The sequence below is a fragment of the Staurois parvus genome, unplaced genomic scaffold, assembly GCF_062004578.1.
Source record: "Staurois parvus isolate SC_StPar_1 unplaced genomic scaffold, SC_StPar_1.0 ptg001517l, whole genome shotgun sequence".
NCBI lineage: Eukaryota > Metazoa > Chordata > Amphibia > Anura > Ranidae > Staurois > Staurois parvus.
In genome coordinates, this window is record NW_028319313.1 from 1 (window position 1) to 11,455 (window position 11,455).

General features: G+C 45.6%; 1 protein-coding gene across 1 annotated transcript; it reads left to right on the forward strand.

The window, feature by feature from the left end:
• Positions 1-7,635: 7,635 nt before the first annotated feature.
• Positions 7,636-10,268, forward strand: LOC149435422 (E3 ubiquitin/ISG15 ligase TRIM25-like). Its single transcript, XM_089662667.1, has one exon. The coding sequence runs from the start codon at positions 7,636-7,638 to the stop codon at positions 9,373-9,375; it is 1,740 nt and encodes a 579-aa protein (XP_089518793.1). The 3' UTR covers positions 9,376-10,268.
• The last annotated feature ends 1,187 nt before the right edge of the window (positions 10,269-11,455 follow it).

Below are 11,455 nucleotides of genomic sequence, written 5' to 3' on the forward strand. Positions count from 1 at the left end.
GTATAATACATAAGGGGGGATATGATCACCATGTATAATACATAAGGGGGGATATGATCACCATGTATAATACATAAGGGGGATATGATCACCATGTATAATACATAAGGGGGGATATGATCTCCATGTATAATACATAAGGGGGATATGATCTCCATGTATAATACATAAGGGGGATATGATCTCCATGTATAATACATAAGGGGGATATGATCTCCATGTATAATACATAAGGGGGGATATGATCTCCATGTATAATACATAAGGGGGGATATGATCTCCATGTATACTGTAATACATAAGGGGGGATATGATCTCCATGTATAATACATAAGGGGGGGATATGATCTCCATGTATAATACATAAGGGGGGATATGATCTCCATGTATAATACATAAGGGGGGATATGATCTCCATGTATACTGTAATACATAAGGGGGGATATGATCTCCATGTATAATACATAAGGGGGGATATGATCTCCATGTATAATACATAAGGGGGGGGGGGGGGGGATATGATCTCCATGTATAATACATAAGGGGGGGGGGGATATGATCTCCATGTATAATACATAAGGGGGGGGGGGGATGTGATCTCCATGTATAATACATAAGGGGGGGGGGGATGTGATCTCCATGTATAATACATAAGGGGGGGGGGGATGTGATCTCCATGTATAATACATAAGGGGGGGGGGGATGTGATCTCCATGTATAATACATAAGGGGGGGGATGTGATCTCCATGTATAATACATAAGGGGGGGGGGGATGTGATCTCCATGTATAATACATAAGGGGGGGGATGTGATCTCCATGTATAATACATAAGGGGGGATATGATCTCCATGTATAATACATAAGGGGGGATATGATCTCCATGTATAATACATAGGGGGGGATATGATCTCCATGTATAATACATAAGGGGGGATATGATCTCCATGTATAATACATAAGGGGGATATGATCTCAATGTATAATACATAAGGGGTGTCAGGAATGGACTAGCCAGCAATGGTGGGACTCACCTGCCTTTTGATCTGCAGTACCAGGGCTGGCCAGCGGGTGCTCCCAGCAATCAGAGACTCAACTTTGCAGCCAGCTAACACCTGGAACTGATTATGCTGGGGTATTTAAGGGATGGCCAGACTTGCAGACTCTGCCTTGGTGTTGTGTTTCTCTTGGGCCCTGTATCCTGTTCCTGCTCTCTGTTCCTGTCTGATTCTCTGCTGACCCTGCTCTGATCCCTGGCTTGTCTGACCATCCCTCTGCCTGACCCTCTGTACTACGCTGCTTGCTACCTGTTCTGATCCCTGGCTTGTGACCCTGACCATCCCTCCGCCTTACCCTCTGTACTACGCTGCTTGCTACCTGCTGAACCTGGCCTGTGACCCCGACCAATCTCCGCTTGCTCCCCCTGTACCTACCTGCCCGACTGATATTGACCCGGCCTGCCTGACGACGCTTGCTTGTATGTACTGTTATCTGTGGGTGGTTGGTTGGGTTTGGTTTGGTTGCACTGTATTATGTTTTAGTATTGCACTGCGTTTGTGTTTGTATTGTTAGTGTTAATAAATTATATTGTTTATAACATATGAGGTCTGCGTTTCCCTGCTTCAGTTCACATACCTCTGGTCACACCTGGGAGCCCTGACAAGGGGGGATATGATCTCCATGTATAATACATAAGGGGGATATGATCTCCATGTATAATACATAAGGGGGGGATATGATCTCCATGTATAATACATAAGGGGGGGATATGATCTCCATGTATAATACATAAGGGGGGATATGATCTCCATGTATAATACATAAGGGGGATATGATCTCCATGTATAATACATAAGGGGGATATGATCACCATGTATAATACATAAGGGGGGATATGATCTCCATGTATAATACATAAGGGGGGGATATGATCTCCATGTATAATACATAAGGGGGGATATGATCTCCATGTATAATACATAAGGGGGGGATATGATCACCATGTATAATACATAAGGGGGATATGATCTCCATGTATAATACATAAGGGGGGGTATGATCTCCATGTATAATACATAAGGGGGGATATGATCTCCATGTATAATACATAAGGGGGGATATGATCTCCATGTATAATACATAAGGGGGGATATGATCTCCATGTATAATACATAGGAGGGATATGATCTCCATGTATAATACATAAGGGGGGATATGATCTCCATGTATAATACATAAGGGGGATATGATCTCCATGTATAATACATAAGGGGGGGGGGATATGATCTCCATGTATAATACATAAGAGGGATATGATCTCCATGTATAATACATAAGGGGGGATATGATCTCCATGTATAATACATAAGGGGGGGGGATATGATCTCCATGTATAATACATAAGAGGGATATGATCTCCATGTATAATACATAAGGGGGGGGATATGATCTCCATGTATAATACATAAGAGGGATATGATCTCCATGTATAATACATAAGGGGGATATGATCTCCATGTATAATACATAAGGGGGGATGTGATCTCCATGTATAATACATAAGGGGGATATGATCACCATGTATAATACATAAGGGGGGATATGATCTCCATGTATAATACATAAGGGGGGATATGATCTCCATGTGTCATACATAAGGGGGGATATGATCTCCATGTGTCATACATAAGGGGGGATATGATCTCCATGTGTCATACATAAGGGGGGATATGATCTCCATGTGTCATACATAAGGGGGGATACGATGTCCATGTGTCATACATAAGGGGGGGATACGATGTCCATGTGTCATACATAAGGGGGGATACGATGTCCATGTGTCATACATCAGTGGTTCATATAGTGAGCTCGGTGTAGTTATTCCCCCTGAGGTCATCACAGAGGACAAGGGGGCGCTCTTTACGTCTGAAGGAAAAGAAATGTAATCTCCAAACACGGAAAGGTTTCTTCACAGTAAGAGCTGTGAGAATGTGGAATAGACTCCCTCCAGAGTTGGTTGTGTCCAGCTCAGTGGATTGCTGTAGGAAAGTCCTGGATTCTTTCTTGGATACACAGAATATAACTGGATATAACATTTATAGGGAAAGTTGATCCAGGGAATATCTGATTGCCTCTCGGGGGATCAGGAAGGAAGTTTTTCCCAGTAGGAGCAGATTGGATCGTGCTTTGCTGGGTTTTTTTGCCTTCCTCTGGGATCAACTGTGGGTGGAGGATTATAACTTTTTTTTTTATGGTTGAACTGGTTGGACTTTTGTCTTTTTATCAGCCAAACTAACTATGTAACATTGCCTCTCTCCCCGGGACAACTCCTGCCTGATCTTTATTTATCCTCTCTGACATGTAACTTCTTAATCTATCATCCAATATCCTCGCAAAGGTTGTAACATCCTCATTTATTATAGATATTGGTCTAAAACTGCAACATAGTGTTGGTTCCTTCTCTTCTTTATGGAGGATGGTAATATAGGCTATTGGGACCTCCAGTCACATCTCTGTACTCCTCCCAATACCATTCCTATATACCTAGGAATAGGGGGTCAAAATATCCCAAAATTCCTTGTAACATAAGAAGTAACCATCTGGGCCTTGACTCTCCCACTTTAGAGCTTCTAATTGCTGCTACCATTTCTTTTTTAGCAATCTCCTTCTCTAAACCAGTGTTCCCAACCTTTTTTCCAGTCAAGGCACCCTTTAAAATGACGGACAGTCCGGAGGCGCCCTTTAAAATGACGGACAGTCCGGAGGCGCCCTTTAAAATGACGGACAGTCCGGAGGCGCCCTTTAAAATGACGGACAGTCCGGAGGCGCCCTTTAAAATGACGGACAGTCCGGAGGCGCCCTTTAAAATGACGGACAGTCCGGAGGCGCCCTTTAAAATGACGGACAGTCCGGAGGCGCCCTTTAAAATGACGGACAGTCCGGAGGCGCCCTTTAAAATGACGGACAGTCCGGAGGCGCCCTTTAAAATGACGGACAGTCCGGAGGCGCCCTTTAAAATGACGGACAGTCCGGAGGCGCCCTTTAAAATGACGGACAGTCCGGAGGCGCCCTTTAAAATGACGGACAGTCCGGAGGCGCCCTCTAAAATGACGGACAGTCCGGAGGCGCCCTCTAAAATGACGGACAGTCCGGAGGCGCCCTCTAAAATGACGGACAGTCCGGAGGCGCCCTCTAAAATGACGGACAGTCCGGAGGCGCCCTCTAAAATGACGGACAGTCCGGAGGCGCCCTCTAAAATGACGGACAGTCCGGAGGCGCCCTCTAAAATGACGGACAGTCCGGAGGCGCCCTCTAAAATGACGGACAGTCCGGAGGCGCCCTCTAAAATGACGGACAGTCCGGAGGCGCCCTCTAAAATGACGGACAGTCCGGAGGCGCCCTCTAAAATGACAGACAGTCCGGCGGCGCCCTTTCAAATTTTGGACAGTCCGGCGGCGCCCTTTAAAATTTTGGACAGTCCGGCGGCGCCCTTTAAAATGAGGGACAGTCCGGAGGCGCCCTTTACAATGACGGACAGTCCTGAGGCGCCCCATTCTATAATGTGAAAAATGATTCTAATAGTTTTATACAACACAGCTATACCCTTTTAGTTACACAAAGCCACAGTTTTCATTGTGCACCATTACGACCTTCTAGCCGCAGGTGTCCCAACAACCAATTACATCATCAGTTGATAAGGCCCTATCTGTTAGCGCTGGGGTCACATTAGCTCAGTGATGGAGGAAAACTGAGGGAGAGGAGAAACACTGGAATACCAGTCAGTACCCGGGTGCAAAAGTGTATTTGCTTTGGAAGAATAATTCACCTCTAATGTTGGGTCACCTGCGGCTAGAGGGTCCTAATGGTGCACAATGAAAACTGTGGCTTTGTGTAACTAAAAGGCTGGCTTGTTCCACCCGCTGGCTTGTATACAAGTTTTGGGCAATTTTTTAGACATTTTTTCAAGGCATCCCTGAAGAAACCTCAAGGCACCCCAGGGTGTCTGGGCACCCTGGTTGAGAGAGGCTGCTCTAAACTATTCATAACCTCTTCAGATGACCTAGGAAATGTTACCCCTTTCAGATATCTGCCTATACTATCTTCCATCATTGACTCTCTTCAAGACGTTTGGTTTCTCACACGATAAAGTGTTTAGTAATACAACATATTTGTGTGATGTCTCCGGTGGAATGTCTCAGTTCTCCATTTCTATCTTTAATTTTGGCTAGGCAGTTTGTTGGTTTCCTGGGCCGCAGCGCTCCCTCCAAAAGCTTTCCCGGCTTGTGTCCCATCTCACAGTACCATCTAGTTGTCGCATTAAATGCACATTTTGTCATCTTGTCCCAACAAAGATTTCAGAGCCTCTCTTTTCTCTATTGGCCTTGCCAAAATTTGGCCTTCATCTGTCATTTATGTAGCTGTTCCAGCCTTTGGAGAAGACTCTGTATTTGAGCTTGCCAAGTCTTCTCTCTTTTAGCCCCATCAACATCTTGGAGCTCAGAGCTGTCAGACTGCCCCTCCAGCACTAGACTCGCTTCTGAAGAAACACCCGGTTTAGGCCCTTTTGCCAAGAGCAGACCAATCCATTGTCTGCTATGGGCAATGGGTGTAAATGGACCCAACTGAAGGATGGGGATCCGTTCCCCTTCCATCTAGCACACAGGTGTCAAACACAAGGCCCCCGGGCTAAATACAGCCCTCAAAGCAATTTCATGTGGCCCTTGCACCTCTCCTGCAGGTACCCCCTTGTCTCAGCAGTCGGCAGCAGAGTGGAAAGCAGCACTCCTCTGCCAAATCCTTCACCTCTCAGTGCAGCTGCAGCACCCCCTCAACTCTGCTTCCCCTGGTCTCAGCAGTCAGCAGACTCTGGCAACTGACTCAACTCTTCCTTTGGTCCTCCTCCAGACCCTGTACTTTCTGCTTTCTGGCTTTGCCCCCAAAGGAGGTCCACGGTGATGTTAGGGAGGGCATGGGATTCTTGACATTTGATGTAACGGGTGGTGGGGTGCTCTGGGCATCTAGTCTTACAGATACAACTGGCCCTTTGAGAGCAACCATAATGCTGATACGGGCCACAATAAAATGGAGTTTGACACCCCTGATCTAGCAGATTGGATGGCAGTCGCGAGTAAATGGACAAGACGTTCTGCTTACAACCAACCGTCCACAGAGGAGTGCGGGCTGTGTCTATGTCTGCTCGGCATAAGCAGTCCAGCCATCTGATTGCTCAAAAGGGATCAGTGGACAGATCCATTGCTGAGCAAGAGGACTGCTAACAAAGTCCATCCCATGCAGAAGGGACCTTAGGTGTAGTTAGACCATACCACCTATAGTGCAATATATCCACCATCAAGGGGGACATGAGGGGACTGGAAGCCTTGAAGGACGCAGACCTGATTTCACTTTCCAGTGATTACTTGATGCTCTCTTCCTCAACATCAGAAAAAAAATGATTCCTGAGCATCTTCAATCAACAACCCCAAAAAAACTAAAAACAATAAAACATCTGAAAACATGCAAGGCGAAGAGGAGGAGCAGGAGCTAAAAACAACACAAAGGCTGGTACACATAAATATGCAACCTACCAACAATGTAATTCACAGTAATGTAGCTCAATACAGTACAGTGAATATGGGGGGCGGTAAACTGCACACTATGTAGCTCGGCACAGCACAGTGCACTCTAATGTAGACAATACAACACCATATAGTTCTGTGTATATCGGCATCTCTCACGTAAAATGCTCTGTCTGCTGTACTCCAAGACTTCACGCATACTCACAATAGACTTCCGGGGACCCTGACTTTTATAGGGAGTGGCTGCCCATTAAAAAACCTCCAATTGTTGACCAATTCTAAGCCACCTGATGAAAGTTTAAAGGCCAGTAACTGCATGTTTGGTAATTTGTTGCTATGACAGGGAACAGTTTGCCATTTATCCCAACTGCAAATGGCTAGCGCTCAGGTCGCACTCAGGGTCCAATCAAACGTTATGCTCTTTGCTATTGGAAAAGATCATCAGTCATTGGTTGCTATGGCTGCAAGCAAGTGGCCACCTTAGTTTGCAGTTTCCACAAACCGCAAAATAATTGGGTTCACCTCAAGCCCATGCTCGTCTTATCACTCAAGAGCTTTCAGTCTACCATTGTGTCAGTACATGACTCCCCTCACTGCTATAACACATAATGGGGATTAGGAGGGGGTGCTCAGTGGGTTCTGATACCCGTACTACAATACATCCTCTCAGTACCGGAAGGGACATTTTCTGACTGACGACACCCAAATTGTGTCAGAGCGACCGCTATATTAGAAGACAACTTCTCCTCGACGTTTCAAATCTTGGCTTGTTCAGCTGGAACTGGCTGAGATTTGAACCATGTGCAGTATGGGCTGAATGTACCAGAGTTGGTCGAATTAAGCAACTTGGGTACAACCAGCGTTCCAGATTTAAGAAATTTGCTCCATCTATGGTTGGCCTTAGTTGTAAATAACAGAAGCAAGTCCACAAGGTGGCAAGCATCCCATTGGACTCAACCCCCCCCTTGTAATCTGACACACTTTACAGAATGGCTGAATTCCTAGAGCTCAGCTTTAATGAGTGTCAGATACTTTCAACTTTTCTCTCTTCTCTTTCAGAGATGGCGTCTGCTGACCTGTGGAATGAGCTGGAATGTTCCATCTGTCTGGACATTTATACAGATCCTGTAACCCTGAAATGTGGACACAACTTCTGCCAGGACTGTATTGGTCGTATGTTGGATACACAGGAGGGGTCTGGATGGTATTCCTGTCCTGAATGCAGAGATGAATTCCAGGAGCGGCCTGCACTGCGGAGGAACATAACACTACGTAATATAGTGGAGAATTTCATGTCTGCTCAGCGAAATCAGGAGTCAACCGGGGTCTTCTGTACTTACTGTATTCACACTCCTGTACCGGCTGTGAAATCCTGTCTGATGTGCGAAGCTTCTCTGTGTGACAACCACCTGAGAGTCCACAGCAAGTCACCAGAACACGTCCTATGTGACCCCACCACTTCCCTGGAGGACAGGAAATGCTCCATCCATAAGGAACTACTGAAGTATTACTGCACTGAGGACTCCACATGTATCTGTGTGTCCTGCGGTTTGACTGGAGAACATTGGGGACACCAGGTGGAGACTCTGGAGGAGGCCTATGAGAAGAAAAAGAAGAAACTGAGGAATGTTCTGCAGAAATTGATGACAGAGAGAGAGAAGACGGAGAAGAGAGTCCAGAGTCTGCAGGAATGCATGAGGAAAGTACAAGGAGAAGCAGATGATGAAACTAAGAAAGTCACTGCCCTGTTCAGAGACCTCAGGAGACATCTGGAAGACCTGGAGAAGAGAGTCCTGAGTGAGATCTTCGGGCAGGCAGAGCGGACCTCTCGATCGCTGTCTGATATGATCCGGGATCTGGAAATAAAGAAGGAGGAGCTGTCCGGGAAGATGGGGCACATTGAGAAGCTGTCTAACATGACTGATCCACTGACTGTCCTACAGGAATCAGACACAGGTGACTTGTGTGATACTGAGGATAGAGATGACAGAGAGAGACATGAGAACCTCCTCCATTATGGAGGGGACCTGGATGTGGCGGGGATCTCACACACATTACACATGGGTTTATCTGATATCATGTCTGGGGTCAATGCACAGAAATGTACAGGCACACATGTCTCTCCACATTCTACTACAAAGGGCAAAGGTCCCATCAATGCTCCACCATCCAGGCCAGACCCCCAACCCTCCTCCACTGGAGGACCAAATATTGGGGCTGTACAGCAAACATGGGGGGTGTCGGGGGTTACAGACATATTACTGGATGTGAGGACAGCCGGTAATCGTCTACTTGTATCATACGACAAGAAAACTGTGTCCAAGTCAATACATTCAACTTACGCAGAAACACCAGAGAATTTTCGGAGTTCTCAGGTGTTAAGCATTCAGAGCTTCTCCTCGGGGAGACATTGCTGGGAAGTGGATGTCGGACGGTCACAGGTCTGGAGAGTCGGGATGTGTTACCCCAGTATAGACAGGAGAGGATATCATTCAGGGTTTGGATATAATGAGAAGTCCTGGTGTTTGGTGAGGAGGAGGTGTAATCAGTACTCGGTGCTGCATGACAATAATCAGATCCCATTACCCGGCGGTGTCTTCAGTAACAGATTCAGGATATATCTGGATTATGAGGCCGGGCGGATCTCCTTCTATGATCTGTGTGACCCGATCCGACACCTCCACACCTTCACCACCACCTTCACCGAGCCCCTCCATGCCGGGTTACGTGTAGGAAATGATTCCTGTATAAAGATATGTGGAGAGGAATCCAATGTGAGAAAACCGCCCAGAGACTGGTGACCTCACAGGATGGAGAATCTGGTGAAATACCCAGCCGATAGGAGGAAGTAGTGAACAAGAACCACCATTCCTGATGACAGCTCTGGGGCCATCATCTTCATCCTAAATTTTACCACCTAGTGTGTCACTGAGCAGGAACAAGCATGCAGGAGGTCAGATTATTTCAGCTTCACTGGCTGCATGCTTGTTCCGGGTCAGTGAAACATGAGGTAGTTTAGTGAGGATTGGGGTTAGCCCCGGAGCCTGCACCTTTATAACGTATCTATAGCCAACGTGTGTTTTCAATTTTTTATCAATTGGAGATGTATTAGAACCTTTTTACTGCTATCCGGGACTCAGCCAGAGAAATTTCCATTTACTTCCTGTCCTGACAACAATTTACCAGACAGGAAGTGAGGGGAAATCTGACAGCAAAACAGACCGATAGACTGGATACAAAAAAGATTTTCTTTATTAGAATAGGGGAAGGCTAGAACCCTGTCTAGGAAAAAAAAAGTCACTAGGGCAGGAATTGAGGGGACATCTCTGTAATGGACCTGCAGATTGTAGTAAAATCCTGGCAGGGATTCTAATACTCCCCTGTGCACCCTCCCTCCCCACGCACTCTCCCTCCCCCATGAACCCTCTACATTCAAAACTAGAAACGTAGGTTTTATCTGAACAAACATTTTAGTATCCACAATGATCATTCCTAATGTCCTCATAGATGTGTTGTATGACAAATCCATTTATCTGTGATTGCTCCTCCCCCTTACTCTGATTGGCTGTAATAACTCACTATTAACACAGCCAGTGCTAGCCTTGTTCCTATTGGTTATACTGTACAGGGGGCGGGGATTGATATATGTCAATGTTCTTTTCTTTCCATAATAAACATGTAAATGATAAACAGATATCCGTGTTGAGCGATTATTCTGGCCGTGTTTTGTGTGCGTGGACAGGTGGGGGGAGGGAGGTATACAGTATCAGGAAGGGGAAACATGGTAATATTTTATTTATTACAGGTACTTATATAGTGCCGTCAATTTACGCAGCGCTTTACATATATATATATATATTACATTCACATCAGTCCCCGCCCCCCAGGAGCGTACAATCTAAGGTCCCGAACTCACATCCATACATACACATACTAGGGACAATTTTTAGACCGGAACCAATTAACCTATCAGCATGTCTTTGGAGTGTGGGACTAAACCCATGCAGGCACAGGGAGAACATGCAAACTCCAGGCAGGTGGTGCTGTGGTTGGGATTTGAACCAATAACCCCAGTACTGCCAGGCAAAAGTGCTAACCACTTCCCCACTGTGCTGCCCAATTGATCAATGGTTGGATATAATGACGGGTCAGTTTGGAGCATTAGTAGAACCACCGTTCAGCCCCTCCGGTCCCAGAACCTTGGAAGGAAAATAGTTATTCTATGCTTTACTAAGGAACACATTTCCTTTCTAAGTGCTTATATGCTAATGTTGGGTTCTTTATATAATAGGTTCACCTTCTAGATTTCTTTTTTCAGAATTGTGTTATTAAAACAAATTGTTGCTCTCTGGATCCTTGGACTCTCTTGCCGTGGAACATAGAGACAATTGATCTCCTTGTCCTACAACGAGGTATTTAGGAGTCTGGAGGTTGGTAAAGGTTTTAAGATGTTCTAAGATAACAGAAATAAATGTCTTTGTAATTTTGTGCTGCTTTTGAAAATTCTTAAGTGAATGATTTCATATGTAAAATGTTGGCGTTTGGGACGGTCATACATGGCAGCACTACGGGATTGGAGCTTAAAGTAGAACTATAGGCAAAACGTTTTATTTTGGGTAGCGTAAGGGAAGGTTATAACCCCGGTCAGATTTTTTTTTTTTTTTTTGCCTTCTGTGTCCCATTGAAGAGATTTCCCTTCACTTCCTGTCCCAAACAGGAAGTGAGGAAATCCCTGCAAATGAAGGGAATTCCTCAAGTCCCCATTGGAAGATTTCCTCCCTATTACTTTTTTGGGGACAACTCAAAATTTGGGTGTTTCACTTTCAATAACAATGCTAAGCAGACAAATAGAGAGGGGAATCTCCTCAACGGGGGAACAGA

Excerpts from the sequence above, each read along its gene's own strand:
- LOC149435422 (XM_089662667.1), top strand. The coding sequence starts at position 7,636 with ATGGCGTCTGCTGACCTGTGGAATGAGCTGGAATGTTCCATCTGTCTG.